Genomic DNA, 16,077 nt, shown 5'->3' with positions numbered 1-16,077 from the left:
TATACTTTAAGTCTTCACTCTCTTACATTCAACATTTAGTACAACCAGATTCCTTAATGTCTCATCAGTTGATCTGAACTAGGTTTTCACCAACTCTATTGTAGGAAAACTCCACTCACGCATGACAACAGTTTCATCTGATTGGAAGGCCACCTCACTGTTTGAGTATGAAAATTGGACAATTCATTCTAAAAACTGTATTCTTTTATTGAAAATATCGGATGATAATAAAAGAATGCAAACAGCAAGTGAAATCTGTATTTTCCTTTTCGAAAATGTACATCATTGAAACTTTTCAATCAAAAGTTAACAAATTGATAGTCTCGACTGACCAGCCACATTCTCCAGATTAAACCAAAACAGATGTGTACCCAATAGTGTTTGACAGCGAGTGGAAATGCATTTCAAAACATCTTTTATTTCTTCTCCTTCTTCTCCGGGCACAGTCAGCTTTTTATTGAGCTGTTTTTCATTATTTTAACTGCGGTCCAGAGGTGAGAAAAGAATGGCCCACAAGTGGCTTGCAGGTCAAGTTTGACACTTCTGCTCTAAATCTTCAGGACAGCCTTCTGCGATTTTGAGTTTCTGATCTCAGACTTTAAACTACTATGATGACATTATTTGGTAAACACTCGTGTTTAAAGCATCAGAGGCCTCAGGAATGCCAAATTGATGATTTCGTGTTTTCAAAATTGCAATATAAACTACAATGGTGTAAATATGCAAATGTAAAGGTTGAGAAGTTGAGACTTTTTTGGATAAAATATTTTCTTACTACTGAATATTTCCCTCCACTATGTGTTAATCCCGTCACCTGCCAGTAGTCATACTGCTATGGATGATTGCTGAGAGGCTGTGTGTAAATATAAACAGACGCGTAAACAGTTGTGGCATTTTGTTGTGCTTTTAATAGAGAATTTATGAATGTCAGTATGTGACATTGAAAGTCCATTTTTTTCTGAAAATACCACAAATTCCTTTTTATGTTGAAGTCATTTATTTTTGCAAATTACATTATTTGGTGAAATGTATTTGGAAAAAAAAAAAAAATTCCCACAGACCCAAGACTGAAAGGTGGAGGATAAAGTGAGACATACATATTCAAAGATAGACATAAAGAGAACATCCTAAGAACATGTCAGAGACATCTTGTGTGACTGGGATGTTTTAGCAGATGACCACGCTTTCTCCGTTTACCATATTCACTTTTATGTCCTTTAAAATACACGATTTAAAAATCACGAAAGCTTGCAACTTTCTACCAAAGCCTAAAAGGCTGTCAAACTATGATTTTAGTGTCATGTTTCTAACTGTGTGCATGTGAGGTTTATATGGAAATCAGTTCAGTTGTACCGAAGGAAAACAAAGAGGAATATTGGAGGTGTTTGTTGCAGATAAAAATGTAGTTGCTCACTTACAAGCTCCTGGAAAATATCTAACAATCCTCCATATTCACATGAAGACTAACAAGCTCAAGTTGCACAGGCAGCTGACAGAAGAGTCAGATTTTTTTAATGCCTTCTTTGAGGTAGAAAAACACTGCATAGCGCCTGATGTACACAAGATTGTATCTGTACTGGAACTTAGAGAAATCCTCCTGTTGTCTCTGATCCGGTGCGACAGGAAGATTTTGACTTTCATTGTTTTGGAGTGCTTGCTGACATCTCAGACACCTGTGGGAAAAGACAGGAAAAATATCAGAATAGAGGAAATTGTATCGACTTCTGATTTGTATCCATCTTTACTAAATAAAAGATTATGTCGAACGTCCTTGAATGTCCTCAATCTTGTGTTTTTCAGTCAAGGCTGAATTCACCCCAATGCCACCGCGAGGATTTCTACCTGGCTGTCGATGCTCCTGAACTGCCAGGTCCAGCGTGTGTTGTAAAGGAAAGGTCGGAGGTCGAAGCGGTTGTCGTCAGGACCGTAGCTCTCGGCGTGGTAGGACGGCGTCACCGTGGTCATCTTGTGGCGGTTCACCGAGTACATCCTGAAGAAGTGCTTCACCTTCTGGGCCACCTGAAGGGTAACCCAGGATTTCTCTCAGTCATGAAATCACATGAAGCAGCATCTTATAGGCAGCGGCCTCAACTACATCTAAATCAAGAGGAAAGTCTGCTCTGAAACAAACAGCCTGCGTTAAGATGTACACATTGTGGGTTTCATGTGCTTTAGGTTTTCAACTTTGCAACGTGAAAACATTTATAAACTCTTTACACAAGTAATCTGAATGTTCTTCATCTCGATGTCCACGTGAAGCAACGTTGCAGATTTGCTTGTAGCCACACACACATTTGCAGACTCTTCTCGAATCGTCCTCCTCGATCATTATTTTTGTTATCTGGTTTGCTCCTCTCGCTGGTCACACATGAGCTATACTGCTAAAACACTGCCCCCCACAGGTCATCACTGGTGATACTCCGTTAACGATGCATCCATAAACTCCCTGGCAACTTACCGAATTCTGGAGGAAATGAACTCAGAGGATGGAGAGAAGGCTCCGTCCTTATCCATTTGAGTACAAACAGAGAGCATATTTGTCCCGTCTTCCATTAAAGCAGGCACTTATCTCCTAACAGTTAATCAATAACACAGATCTTACGTTCTGGGTTAGCCTCCCCATATTTAGAATGGTAGCCCTGAACCTTAAACCCCAACATTAACTACACACACTTCAACATAACAGAGGAAGCTGTTCTCTCTCAGGCTTATGGCAAAAGATCTATATCATTATTTCCCGCAACAGATTGGAAGTTCTCACCAAATCATCTGGGCAGAACTTCATTCCTCATGTAGCATCCGACAACTACAGTGGCATTCGAAGTGGAAGTCTGTCTCATCAAACTTTGAGACAAAACAACGGACATGACGATATCTACTTTACACTGTGAGGAATCCGACTGACCTCCGACGGCGAGAGCGCGTCTTTCCACATGTGAATGAGTTTACAGAACATGCTGAAGGGGCCGCACTTGGCAATCTTCCGTAGTCGTCCAATCACAGATAGCTCAGAATAGGTCATCCCCATGTCTGCCTGACGAGGGAGGGAAAGGGGTCAAAGATTTAGGATCAATTCACACAAGTGTAGTTATTTGATTCTAATGACTGACTTTAGTTCCCGGGCCCAGAATCAGAGAGAAGATCTTGGACACATAAAGCATTTTGAAATTGTTATAACTTCATCTGATACAAAGTTGAGTACAATTAGACCCAACAAAAGAGAACCAACACTGATTTAACCTTAACATTCCCCTCAACCAGCAGCATGACGAGGTTTTAACCTGCTCTGCTCTGACTTGGGGACGAGATCTAGTTTCATGTTTGCTCAAGAAATAAAAAAAAAAAGAAACTCTTCAAATCTTTCTTTGCTAGACTTGAATATACACATACTACAATTTGTGGACTCAGGAGCTACACAATGAGTACTTTTTACTGGTAGCAGGTTGGACTTGTTTACAGATGTTTACATAGCGCAGACACAAGAAGCTGGACACACACATACTTCTGTTACAATAATTCCCCCATCGATTAATAAAGTATTTCTGATTCTGTAACAACTTTTTTTTTTTTTTTTTTTTTTACATCTATTACTAATATTATCAAAATCATGAAAATAAATATCACGAAGTAATTGAAAAAACTTCTATTGTTACAGAAATATGGAGTTTATGAAATTTGTTAAGTATGGCAACATGTAAGCTTAAATTTTACACAAGATAATTGATATTAATAAGAATATTTAATCTGAAGGTCTAGATATTTTCTCAAATGGAGCTGCTTCAATTAAACTATACAGGAAAAATAAGTACATTTCTGTAACAATGCTTTTTGTCAAATAATCTTCTACCATTTGGGCCACAATTATAAAGAACATGCATTTGTAGGATGAGCAGCACAGCTGAAGTTTATCAGGTCTTTTCTGTCAAACAGCTTTTCTTTGCGGTTGATTCTCGTTCGGTGAGTTTGATGATTGAAATTTGAATCTACAAAACCCAAATTTCCTCACTTTTCCAACAAAAAAACCCAAATTCAAGGCAAATAAACGCCCTCAGTTTGACTCAGAACCCCTTTAAAAACCCCCAATGAGAATGTGTGTGTGTTGTGAGACTGATGAGCAGAAACCTAAATGTATTGAGTGTTTGGAGAAAATGCTGCGAAGAGCGAGCATGAGCATGTCTGTTTGAGACTCCTCCGGTGACTTCTGGTGCAGCGAGGTGTTTGAACCGGTCTCACCTCGTCTGTCTGTGACACCTGCCCGTCAGTCAGCGGCTCCAGCTCAGCAGTGGGCGGAGCCGCCAGGACGCTGCAGAGGAAACACAAACCAGCGACAAACCGAGAAGCACGCACATGCTTGTGAAACCACATCTTCCTCAGCGGGCATGTTAGAAACGCTGTAGTGTTACCGACTTTACCCTCTCAGAGCGGAGAGCTGGAACTGTTCCACGCAGTAAAGCAGGAAGCTCTTCAGGTCCGTTTTACTGACGCCTCCTATCGGGTTGATGTCAGCGCTGGAGCAGTCGTACTTGGTGAAATAACCCGTCAGACTGAGCAGGAACAGCGGAGGACATAGAAGAAATGTAAGGCGGTGTTTAGTCATTGAGAAAGAAAATTCTTCCTGCTCAAAAACCCACAAACAAGGTTTCATAACTGATGCTTTTCCCATTTATGTCGGTCATGTTCAAAAAAATAGAAAACTCAACCAGCAGTAGGAGTATTAGTACAGTTCTGCAAATAACTTCTCCAAATGTCAAAGAAATAATATGACACTATGAGAATCGAAACACGACTTTGGAAACTGTTCTGTCCAGTTTAAAATGACCCTGCTTTTGTCAACCCTGGAGGTGGGAATGCTCAAGGCAAATAAGAAGTTAATGAATTGCACGGTAATCGTAACTTTAACCCTTTAATTCCAGTTTGGCACTATTCATGCTTCTAATGACCTCATACTAACTTCGAAACAGTTTATGGTATCTAGAAAACTCAAAAACCAAGACAAAGCAGAGGCAGTCCCAGTATTTATCTTTAAATAAGCAGAGGACACAGCCTGTGCTCAGAAGTACCTCTCATCAACGTTGGCCGAGCCCAGCACCAGTAATCCACCAGGCTTACCCCGGGCCCACAGGCTCAGCTGGGCAAACAGGTAGGCCAGGACCATCCTCACTCTGGCCTGGGAACACACACACAGGCATTTCTTTTAATTTACTTCTTTTGCTATTAATCTTTTACTGCCTGAGTCACTCACACTCTTACCAATATTTTATTATTTCCTTTATCGACGTTCAATAATTTTTATTTAATTCTTTTTTGTCTTTTAGATGCCTGCCTTGTATCCTTCTATTCGTAGTAAAAGTTTTGTTATACTTGTATTATCTATATCTTTTATCTATTCTATTCTGTGTGAATTGTGCACTGTGGATTTTTACACCTAATTTATTGTACGGCCAAGAACTTTGTTCCACCGCAGTTAAACGGCTACACAAATGAGGTTGTTTGCTTGCTTGAGCCATTTTAAGTACTGTATCTTGGCTATTTTAGCCACTTTAGCGATTTAAATACTTAGAGCTGCTGTTAGAGTAGTTTTAGCAATACTAGCATTTTTTTAAATAAATTTTTTCCCATTTTTTCTATTTCCTCTTTCCTTTCTTTACCCATTTTCTTTTTTTTTTCCTGACAAAAAAAAGAAAAACTCTGTACAAGCATTTTTTGTCATTTTACTTTCACCATATTTGCAGTATTTTTATTTGAGTAGTTTTAGCAATTTAATAAATTTTTTGACAAGTCCAGCTATTCTGCTTCTTTTATCTTTTTTAGTCTTGATTAGACCATTTTTCAGCATGATTCGCAAATAAATAAAACTGAAAGCTAAATGTTTATTCATAAATAATTTTCAGAAAATGTCAGGAAATCACTTCAGAGGAGCTAAAGAGCAACATGTGGCTCCAGAGCGGCAGGCTGCACACCCCTGAACTTTGGAAAAACTTCAAGGTGTGCATGAAGACAAGAAAAACCAAATACCGCCGCCACCAACACAAAGCGCTGATTTTGATGGCAGTTGTGATGAAGAGTGTCGAACCTGTATGTTCTGCAGAGCCAGGTTTTCTCTGTGGCTTCCTCCATTAGCACGAAACTGAGGCCAGCGTCCAGTGACCAGTGAGAAAATGCCCAGAATGCCGTTCACTGCCATGTCTATGTTAATGTTCATGTGTGTGCTGCAGACAGAAGATTGCACAGAAGATTAAAAAAAAAAAAAAAAAAAAAAAAAGCATGAAAACTCATAACTTATAGATTTTTTGGGGTTAAAACCCTGCTAATTAATCCCTGAAGATCTGCTTTACTAGGACCGTCTTACTAGTGAGTCATTTTAGTGTTCTTATGGTTTCACCTGCCGATCTGGTGGGCCAGGCTTTTGGCTCTGTTGCACGTGTCCTCCGAGGAGTTTTCACTGGCCATGTAGCAGGTGGTGAAGACGCGACCGCAAAGCTCTCTGGGGTGCTGCGGGCGATACGAGTCATCTCCAACCACACGCCGGACATCCTCCAGCACCTGACGGCCTGAGGAAAATACAGACGGAAAGATAAACAGGGTGGAAGAAGAAACAGATTGAAAATCTGTTTGTTCCTGTTATTGCGTCTGTATTTTAATATACTTTGACCAACCTTCTACTTTATACTTTAGAAGAATAGCAAAACAAGAAACTGATGGCAAATGAATGTAGAATTAATTGCATTAAAAAAATTAACTACAGCGGTCAACCTAACCGATGTTGTTTGTCTAGTGTGGACAGTGTGAAGTGTATGGCACACGTGTATAACAATAAGGGAACATTTTCTTAGTTTTCTACATGGTTGTAAAGAGTGACATGATCTATAATTCCAGATGAACACTGTATTTACTAGGCCTTTATTAGAATGCAGCCTCGCCTCTGATGCCCTGGTGCAGTAAAGCATCCTAAAATCATGATGCTGCCTCCACCATACCTCACTGAAGGTGCTGTGAAAAACAAAAGAAGCAATAACCTCCATGACATCCCTCCACATACGTGGTTTCTTAAATGTTTCAGCCATTACTCCAGGCTTCTTTCTTTCCTATTGCATCCTGCATTTTACCTTCAGAATGAACTTTGCCAGCTGACTGCTTCTGGAGGGAGTAGCTCCAGGACTAACTGATCCCTGTTTGTCTAAGTGAGGCTTGGTTGATACACACTCCTTCTGTTGGCTTTTCTTTTCTCTTTCTCTCTTTCAGGTGTGTGTAGCTACTTCACTGGGAGCAGGAGCTTCCGATCAGCTGTTAATCAAGTGGCTGAAAAGAAGCTAAAAGGCAAATTCTGTTTCCTTGTTTTGGGTTTAATTTCCTTTTTAGGAATGGGGTGCTTAGTGCGGGATTCAATTTCAGGTTTACTTAAATTCTTTAATGTAGCCATGAACATTTTTAATGGCTTTGTTCAATAAAAACATGAAATATAAGCGTTGTTTACATATTAGTTTAAACACTTAAGAGTTTGTCTACACTAAGTGATTCAGATGCAAATCAGATCACGTTCATACAAATCAATAAATCCTGGTGGACAGCAATTAAAAAAAACAATCATCAGATTTTTCAAACAAAAGAGCATTGGTTTCAGTGGTTTTTTTGGAGAATTTGTGTGTTTGCAGTCAAAGCAAAGTGAATGTTACTCACTGCCGTCCTCTACAGCCTGGCAGAGCAGCACACACATAGAGTGGACAATACAGGCAGTGGAGGAGCTGTCCACGCCTCCACTGAGAGGCAACAGGAAACCAGCCTGAAACCGTCACACTAAGTCAATCCATGATTGTAAAGCTGCTTATTCGAAAAGAGACATATATGATTTGGTTGTTTTCAGAGTGTGTGCCTCCTCACCTGTCCACTTCTCCTCAGGTAGTCCCACAGCCAGCAGGCGGGTCCGAGGCTGAACACATATTTAAAGTCACACAGGTTCTGAAGGGGTCTGTCAATGTCAAAGATGAATATTGTCAGTACCTGATCTCCTCCTCTGGTGTGTGAAAGTGCCATTTTATCGGCTGGTGGGTGGGGAGGTAGACATCATCACAGCTGGATAAAGAAAAGTCGACTTTAATCCTGTGGCATGGTCTGGGTTCAGTCCCCTGCAGCAGAGTGGAAAACAAAGAGACTCTTAGTTAAAACTACTTTCACATAATGATCACAATATGTCTTCAGACAACAGATTGATGGTTTTTTATAAAATAAATTGTTATTGACTCCATCTCACATGTGTTTAAAGACCAAGACTAACCTTAAATATGAACTATGAAGACATTTTAAAAGCTTGGAAGAAAAAAGATGAGAAAATACATGTTTACAACTGGTGGCATGATACCGCAATACCACTCCTGTTTATGAAGTTAGTGGCTCCTGGTCTAACCTGAACTAACTCGGCTCTCGTGACGTAAAAGATGTCCGACTGTAAGTTACACTAACATTAGTTGCACCTGTGATAGATTAGCATCGTTACACAAACACTGGTAGTTTATCGCTGCTATTTTGTTGTGCATCTTCTCATTATCTTTGGTTTTCAAATCCGTTTTCTACATCCAGATTATAGAGCATCTTCCGCCCATTAATTGATGTAAAGAATCAGTCATTAAACTGACCCACATCGTGCCAACAAAGCTCACGTGTCACAGCGTCGCTACAATCAACAGCTGTGTGTACGTTTCTAGTTTGAGTGGGACAATTAAAAGTCAAGCAGTAGTTACTTTCAAGGATATTTCAAAAACAAGAAAGAAAATGCCTAAAAACTCAAATCAATAGCTAATTTTTAGTGACTTGCACAACATTGGCGAATGGTTGGAGTCATTTATTTTGGAACCCAATAAGACTGTAAAGTTTTGTGAGAGATGCAGGGCCAAACAATGTAAAAAGCTTTGAGCATTCTAAAAGCTCCGTGCTGGTGCTCCCTCACCATCTGTGGCTGACAGAGTTCTCCTCTGTAGCTTCGGACATCCTCCAGATCCAGCGTGGCGGTGATCACCTCCTACAATACAAACAGTGATCAGGAATTACCAACCCGATGCACCACACCAATGCCACTGCATATCTCTTTTTCCAGACATGCAGCTTCCACTCTCGTTTTGACGCATGCGTGTATTTCTCCTTGTGTGTACACATACCACATCGCTAAGGGAGAACTGAGCTCCATGTGCCACAATGTCTCCGTTGATGGCTACCATGGCACAACCATCATAGTAGACGCGGTCTCCGTCACAGCCCCTCTGGTTGGCATACAGGTAGATACCACCGCTCTGGAACATCACCAGCAATATAATAAGTGCTCAAATTCCAGCATGTTGTATAAAAACAATGTGGTACTGTTTTGATACAAATTACCCTCTGGTGGTCCTCCCTTTACTTTGGCCCACCAGAAGGGGCAAGGTATTTGTAATACTTCCATTGGAATAAACATAAGAAATAGATACCTTAGTGGTGGCAGACTTCACCAGGTTGACTCTTTGGTCGGCTTTACGTAGCTCGTGATGGCTGGCGGACGAATTAGTGAAGATTTCGACTCCATCCAGTCCCATGTAAGTGTGAGGGCTGAGAGAGAAGAGGAAAATAAGACTTAGAGCTGTCTTTAGTAACAATCATCAACACAATCCTCCGCTGCTGTACCTGTCCGGGTTCCACATCTCCTCACACATCTCAGTCCCAATACATGTGTCCTTAGTGGACAGGACGCAGTCACCAAATGGAACAGTATCCTGATGAAAACAGAGAAAATAGCAGATATACTTCTCCTCTGACGTTCCTTAGGAAGAAAGAGTTCTTCCTAAGTTTTCCTGAAGTAAAACTAGGTCATATTAGTGAACAGTGTTGCACTGAATGCCTTGCAGGAAATCTGAACCAGGTTTCAGCCCATCTTTCATCAGTGTGAATTCAAGCAAACATCACTGACTGCTTCCACAAGCACTAATAATATTTAAATGGACAGATCTACAGCAAATAAAGCAGCGTCAATTCACCACTTTTAGAGTTAAATTGATCTCAGATAACAGTTGGTCCCACTCAAAATTACAGTGAAATGTACTCTAAGGTCAGAGTCTATTTTTCAGGGTTAATTTAACACATTTTAATGTGAAAATGAACAATGAATTGTGTAAAAAATATTTAACACTGTGGTCTTTTATTTAATTTTTTTTACACGATTACACTTTTTTATTCAAAAGACGGTTAGAAAAATCACACTCCTAAATATCAAAATATTTGACTTATTAATTTACACACAGATACTTCAATTCATGCCCTAACTACATATTACTGTGTATCATTGTACATGTATTCATACATATTTTGTACGATTGTGTGATTTCATACTGGCTGCCAGCATGGCCTGGTCTCCTATCAAGACCTTCAACTAAATTGCTCCTCCCTACGGATCAAACACCAAATATAACAAGCTTTAAAGGAATGATGTCTTCTTACCTGGCCTGTTACTTCCTGGATCATTCTGGGCAAGAAGTACTCCTCTACCTGCCTTGGAAAGAAAAACACAAAGTTAGATTAAATCACCTTCAATGTTTCAGGAATTATGGAAACAAATAATCCCTTGTATTCTAACATAATTTCCTCGGTTAAAGGGCTCCCTGTGCCTGTTCTCCTGCAGGTATTTCGACCAAAGTCAGCATATTATCTGTTTGGTGTTGCAGTGAAAGTTGGCCACTCAAAGAAGCGGCAGGAAGAATAATTACCACTATTACTGAATGTCTCTGTGATGAATGGGTATCAGCATCTATCATCACTTCAACAAAGATAAATAGGAGCCAAAACTTTAAAAAGCAGAAGAAACTGGCGCTAAAATGACTCAATACTGCCATCCAGTGGACAACAGAAGCAGGACTACTTCAATTTTCTCTTTAACGTGTCACCCAGAGAAGAGGTGGAGGTCTGTGAGGGCTTTACTGACCTTATCCGCCTCCAAGGTGAGAACCAGCGCATCTCTCTGTAGTTCCCGTGGTTGGCCATCAGCATTTTGGGCCTGATCAACAGGATTTTTCTGCAAAATGAAAAAAAAAAGTGCTGAGTGATGTAGAATCTGAGTTCTGTGAGCAGACTAACGTGTGCATTGTGACGTACCTGTTGAGAAACAGGACTCGACAGTTGTAGCGCACATTGTGGTGCATGATGGGCCTGAGCAGAGCAATGGAAACACTTTAAATACGACACCAAACAGGGTGAGACTTTAGAAAACTGTTGCTCTGTTTGTTAGTGAAATTCACACATTAATCCAAACATTTGGATCGTCATCTCCTCTGTAGTGGCTCCCTGGAGCTTTCAAAAAAAAAAAAAAATGAGTTCAATGGTAGTCCAACTAATACATGCTTCACCTGCCTGTTGTATTTCACAGCAGGTGATACATGTTCAATTTTATTCAATGTGGACTCATCTGATTAAATTGTTAATGAAGCTTGATATGTAGCGAGAATTAGGAAGCAAAAAAGCTATGATTAAAGTGTCATAAGCCAGAAATGGCTAAAACTACAAAACATTTATGTCAAAGTTCAAACTGCTCAAATAAATAAAGCAGCTAAAACAGCTGGGATGGCTAAATCCATTAAAACAGAAAAATTGTAGGCTGCTGAAAGAGGTTAATTAGAGTGAAACAGCAAACATTGCTATTTGTTTAAGATGTTTTTAGGCATGACTAAAACAGGTAAACATAGTTAAAAAGTCTAAAACGGGTTAAAAACAGCAACAAAAAAACCCCAACTCTTAAATAGCAAAAAAACAAAAAGCACTGAAACCTAAAAATGACCAATGCTTAAACAGTTATACATCTGACAAAACTACATCTTTATGAGTTATGTCTAAGTTTAAACATGTTTCTTGATATTTTATTTGGTGAATAGCAAAGAGCTCATCATTAAAGTTTAAATTACTGCACACAGTGGGTAAAAACCAGTCACACCTAAAGGCCAATTTATAGTCGTTAATTAACCTGACCAGTCAGTTTTTGGATTGTGTAAAGACAGTAAAGTGTAGGAGAAAGGAGAATCCGTGTTCAGCTAAAACATACAAACTCCACACGGAAAGACTCAGACTAACAAAAGTAAAACTAACCCCTAAAGACATATTCATCCGTCAATCTTTTATAGCTGCTGTATCCTTGTTATGGTCACATGGACATGGAGCCTGTCGCATCATGAGGTGAAAGGTTGAGTACAAACTGGACAGGCCACCACTTATACTCAAATATATTCACATTTAAGGGGAAATGTAACAAAAAAAAATTTACCTAAAAAGCAATTCTTTCTCTTGTGCGTGAAAGAAAACCCTCACAAGCCGTCTCCTAATATCACTAGATGGTGCCAAAGCCTCACAAATGAGCCAGTGAAGCTGCTTTTTACTCACATTCCAACATCGCAGATGATGTCCTGGGTGACGGGAGATTCCAGGAGATTCCTGAGGACCTGGAAGCTGTGGAGCAGCGTGTCCGACTCATAGAAGTGGTCCGCACAGCCGTAACCACTGTGCAGGATGAGAAATGAGGTCAAACCTCTAACCTGTTTAAGACCTGGCGCTGTGGGAGCTGGACATTGATAGCTTGGAGGATAATGACTTTATAGCAGCTCCGGGTTGTGTTGTATTTTCATGTGAACTCACTGTGCCAATAAAATATACACTGTATACATGTATCTAGAAAACTTAAAATGAATGCATGTATTTTTATGTCATACCATATCTCCAGCTCTGGACCCAATCTGTACTTGGCTCCTTGACCTTTAGCGATGTCAATACCTGGAGAGAGAAGGACCGTGTCAAATGTACCAGTGTACAGCCTGTCAGAATGCTTTGTAAGAACTACATACTGTTTAACTGAAAGATCAACGAATTAGACGTTCCAGCAGCATGCTCAGATGTGGCAAATATAATATCAATTGTCAAAAATACTGAACTGAAATTACAAATTCTGAAGAACAAAGATTTGAACTTTTTAAACTTCGGCTTTTCTTGTTTTTTTTTTTAATTGCAACTGACGAGGCCATCGCAATACTCAGTAGCAAAGCATATGTTGACCTCATATCATGCAGGAAAAGCACGATTTCGAACTGGGTTCCTTCTCCTGGTTCGATCTAGAGAACCAGGGAGCTAAAACATAAAGGAAGGTGAGTGCATGGAAACAATAATGAAGTGCCGTTCTGAAGGAAGTACTGAGTATATAATCTACTTGCTCAAAGTGTTTAAGTTTGCAAATGTTGCAGTTTTAATGGTTTAGGAATTAAGACCCTCTGCAGATCAATCCTGTACTCATACTATGAGTCACAGTACTTGTTTTCAGATACCTGGTTGCCTGTTTCTGTCGCGAGATCTGGCAACACGGCTGATACGGTGATTGGCACGTGACTCCAGGTTGTGTCATAGCTGCACAGCGAGGGAAGCCGCCCCAATGACCCCCACCACATTCCCTCATAACAGATTTAAACTGCATAAGTAGCCCACAGACACACCTCGCTGACTCCAACATACTTTTCCTACAGTTTAATAAAGTAAACAGAAACACACTTACTCCTCAATATTCTCTCAGAGTTTCCTTCAAAGTCCAGAGCCCATTGATTCAAAGCGCAGGAGGCCACCGTCACTTTACGGCCCATCTTCTGTGCACTTCCAGTGGTGTCAGTAAAAACTAGCGGGAGCAAGGGTTGTGGAGTTTATAAGGGCGTAAATAAATAAACAAACAGTGAGAGGAGAATCAGAGGGAACAGAAAGTACATTACAACCTGCTCTCTTTCTCTTCTTCTCCAGTTTGGTCTGTTTGGAGGCTCTGAAAGAGGTGCTGCTCCCAGGCGGACAAAGACGGTATTACATCAGATATTAGAATCCGAGGTCTCCAACCCTGGTCCTCGAGGGCACTCTTTTAGTTCTTTCCCTGCTTCAGCATACCCGAATCTAAAGATGATGTCATCACCAAGGTTGTGAAAAAGCCCAATAACGAGCCCCTCATTGCAATCAGGTGTGCTGCAACTTGTAGAGAGCTAAAACATACGGGACAGGGGCTCTCGAGGACCAGGGTTGGAGACCCCCGAATGATGGTATTTCTCTTGAAGCTACTACTGATAAAAGCCTGTCACTTTTCAGTTTGTGTCTTGGCATCATTACATGTCCACTACGATTAAGCCTGATATCCAGTGTATAAACAATAGTTACAAGAAGAAAAAAAAGAGAATGCCTTCTCTGTAATGTTTATACTATGAAAGTTCATTCCTGGATCCTGTGGTGGGTTGGATCTGGATCCCGGGCTGTAGGTCTGACACGCCAGTTGCATTACCAGAATCAATCTTTCAACAGATTTTCATATGTGATTCTGTATGTTTCTATCAATCCATACATCATTTGTCAATGGTTTTTCTTCAGGGGCACATTTTTAAACTCTTTAGTAACATCGCTATCATCACTTCTAAAGCTGATGCCTTTGATGCAATTATTGCACACGGTGGTGAGGCGGCGTGCGGCCAGGAAGATCAGCTTAGTGGTTCTCAACCATCAATCATGCTCTAAATGCCTCGGTCTGTCTCAGTGTTGTTCTTCTTATCACAGCCGCAGCATACAGCCAGTAGGATCAGGACACATTTCACAAAAGAATATAGCCACAAATTAACATGACACTTATGAAATGTGGTTGAATGGAGGCGGAGACATGTTTAGAAATTAAGTGATGGATCATGTCAACATATCTCAGAAGACGTTTCTGGAACTCAAAGGTGGGCCAGAAGTGATGGTCCTAATAAAGTGCTGTTTGAAAGTAAACTTTACATCAAAATGTTTCTAATATTGGCACCAACCCCCTCTTCAAACAGCCCTTTTGAGATTCAGGTCCTTCATAGCAGTTTTATTACAGTCAAAGGAGGAACAATAGCTTAAATTCAATCCAATTTATTTTGTACCCCAGAAACTAATATTACACTTCAATGGCAGAGTAATGTTGAAATCAGATATTCACTCCCTTTTCTGCTCACGTTTGGTCTCCACTGGCAAATAAATAAAAAATGTTCACCACTTTATTTGGCAATAAAGAAGTCTTGGGAGCTTCTGGGAGTGGTGAGATTTCTCTAAAATCATTACGTTGGGAGCAGTAAAGCAAAATAATGAGCTGAAGGACACAAAAAGCTTTGCACAGATGGGAAGAAGAACAAAAAAAAAACTTCAAAAGTTTGATCTTAGGGACCATATACACATAAAAATGGCTATTTTATCCATTCGTTGCATATAAACAGTCATCAATGCAGCTTTATCTTCAAAAATAACTTCAATTTCTATACATTACCTTGTATGTATGGAGGAGGAAAATTGTAAGAATGTATTAACATGATAGATGCGGGAAAGTTATCATAGCAACACAGAGAAGTTAAGCTTAACTCTCAAAGACAAGGAGGAAATTGTTACAAGTGACCCCGTGGGATGCATTTTAAATTGATATGAGTGTGTGTGTGTCTGTCTCTTTGTGTGCACTTGTTTTTCTCACACAGTTAGACTTTCATGTGGAATTATTGCAGTGCAGACTGTAAAGTATTGTGGCGAACCTCAATCCAGACTAATGTCTTTATAATGAATCAGACCTTTCCATGAACTTGCTCATTCTGCAGCTAAACGTGTACAATGTTAGCGCCATCTTCATGAGTAACTGTTAACAGGGAAACTTCCCACTTCCCAATGAGAGATAACAACATCGGTATGTTGTCAATCCGGGACTTTCCCAAAGGGGAAGTAGAATGTTTGGGAAAGCTCGGAGTGATGTGACAACACAGACAAAAACAAATGTACATCTACGCGAGAAATAATATTGCTTCATGATAAACATGCAGTGTGCGAGTAAAATAAGTTACAACAATGACATTATTTATAATTGTACAGAGAAGATTTACACTTATATCAACTTTATAAATATCTTTTCATCTGCGTTGGTTTTTAAGGGTGACTTTTGCGCAACTTCATGTTGTCATTGGGACACTCCAAAGTGGGAATTGGACTTTCCCACCTGGTAACTAGGAGTTCTGAGCTGCAAGAATCACCATGGAAACCCACAAGAAACAGTAGTGAAGTTTGAGA

The 16,077-nt window shown here is 40.0% G+C and overlaps 1 protein-coding gene across 1 annotated transcript; it reads right to left on the bottom strand.

Annotated features, from left to right (window-relative positions):
- Positions 1 to 889: 889 nt before the first annotated feature.
- Positions 890 to 13,778, bottom strand: nadsyn1 (NAD synthetase 1). The gene is made up of 22 exons (XM_080458802.1): positions 13,752 to 13,778; positions 13,541 to 13,657; positions 12,711 to 12,771; positions 12,385 to 12,501; positions 11,110 to 11,163; positions 10,940 to 11,029; positions 10,459 to 10,510; positions 9,649 to 9,737; positions 9,456 to 9,573; positions 9,150 to 9,281; positions 8,942 to 9,013; positions 7,999 to 8,123; positions 7,879 to 7,927; positions 7,678 to 7,780; positions 6,383 to 6,551; positions 6,074 to 6,209; positions 5,061 to 5,167; positions 4,413 to 4,544; positions 4,234 to 4,303; positions 2,906 to 3,034; positions 1,843 to 2,019; positions 890 to 1,673 (listed from the first exon to the last, which is right to left on the bottom strand). Exons 2-22 carry the CDS (start codon positions 13,623 to 13,625, stop codon positions 1,638 to 1,640), a joined length of 2,103 nt encoding a protein of 700 aa, XP_080314928.1. The 5' UTR covers positions 13,626 to 13,657; positions 13,752 to 13,778; the 3' UTR covers positions 890 to 1,637.
- Between the last annotated feature and the right edge of the window lie 2,299 nt (positions 13,779 to 16,077).

This window comes from Lipophrys pholis (assembly GCF_963383615.2).
Source record: "Lipophrys pholis genome assembly, chromosome: 2".
Lineage (NCBI taxonomy): Eukaryota > Metazoa > Chordata > Actinopteri > Blenniiformes > Blenniidae > Lipophrys > Lipophrys pholis.
This window is presented reverse-complemented; position numbering and strand designations above follow the sequence as displayed.

What these genes read in the sequence shown, in the direction of transcription:
- nadsyn1 (XM_080458802.1), bottom strand. Translation starts at nt 13,625, where the DNA reads ATGGGCCGTAAAGTGACGGTGGCCTCCTGCGCTTTGAATCAATGGGCT. An exon ending in AGGTGTCACAGACAGACGAG is followed by an intron (nt 3,035 to 4,233) that starts GTGAGACCGGTT and finishes CTCCCTCGTCAG; the next exon opens with GCAGACATGGGGATGACCTA. An exon ending in ACGCGCTCTCGCCGTCGGAG is followed by an intron (nt 2,020 to 2,905) that starts GTCAGTCGGATT and finishes GTTACCCTTCAG; the next exon opens with GTGGCCCAGAAGGTGAAGCA.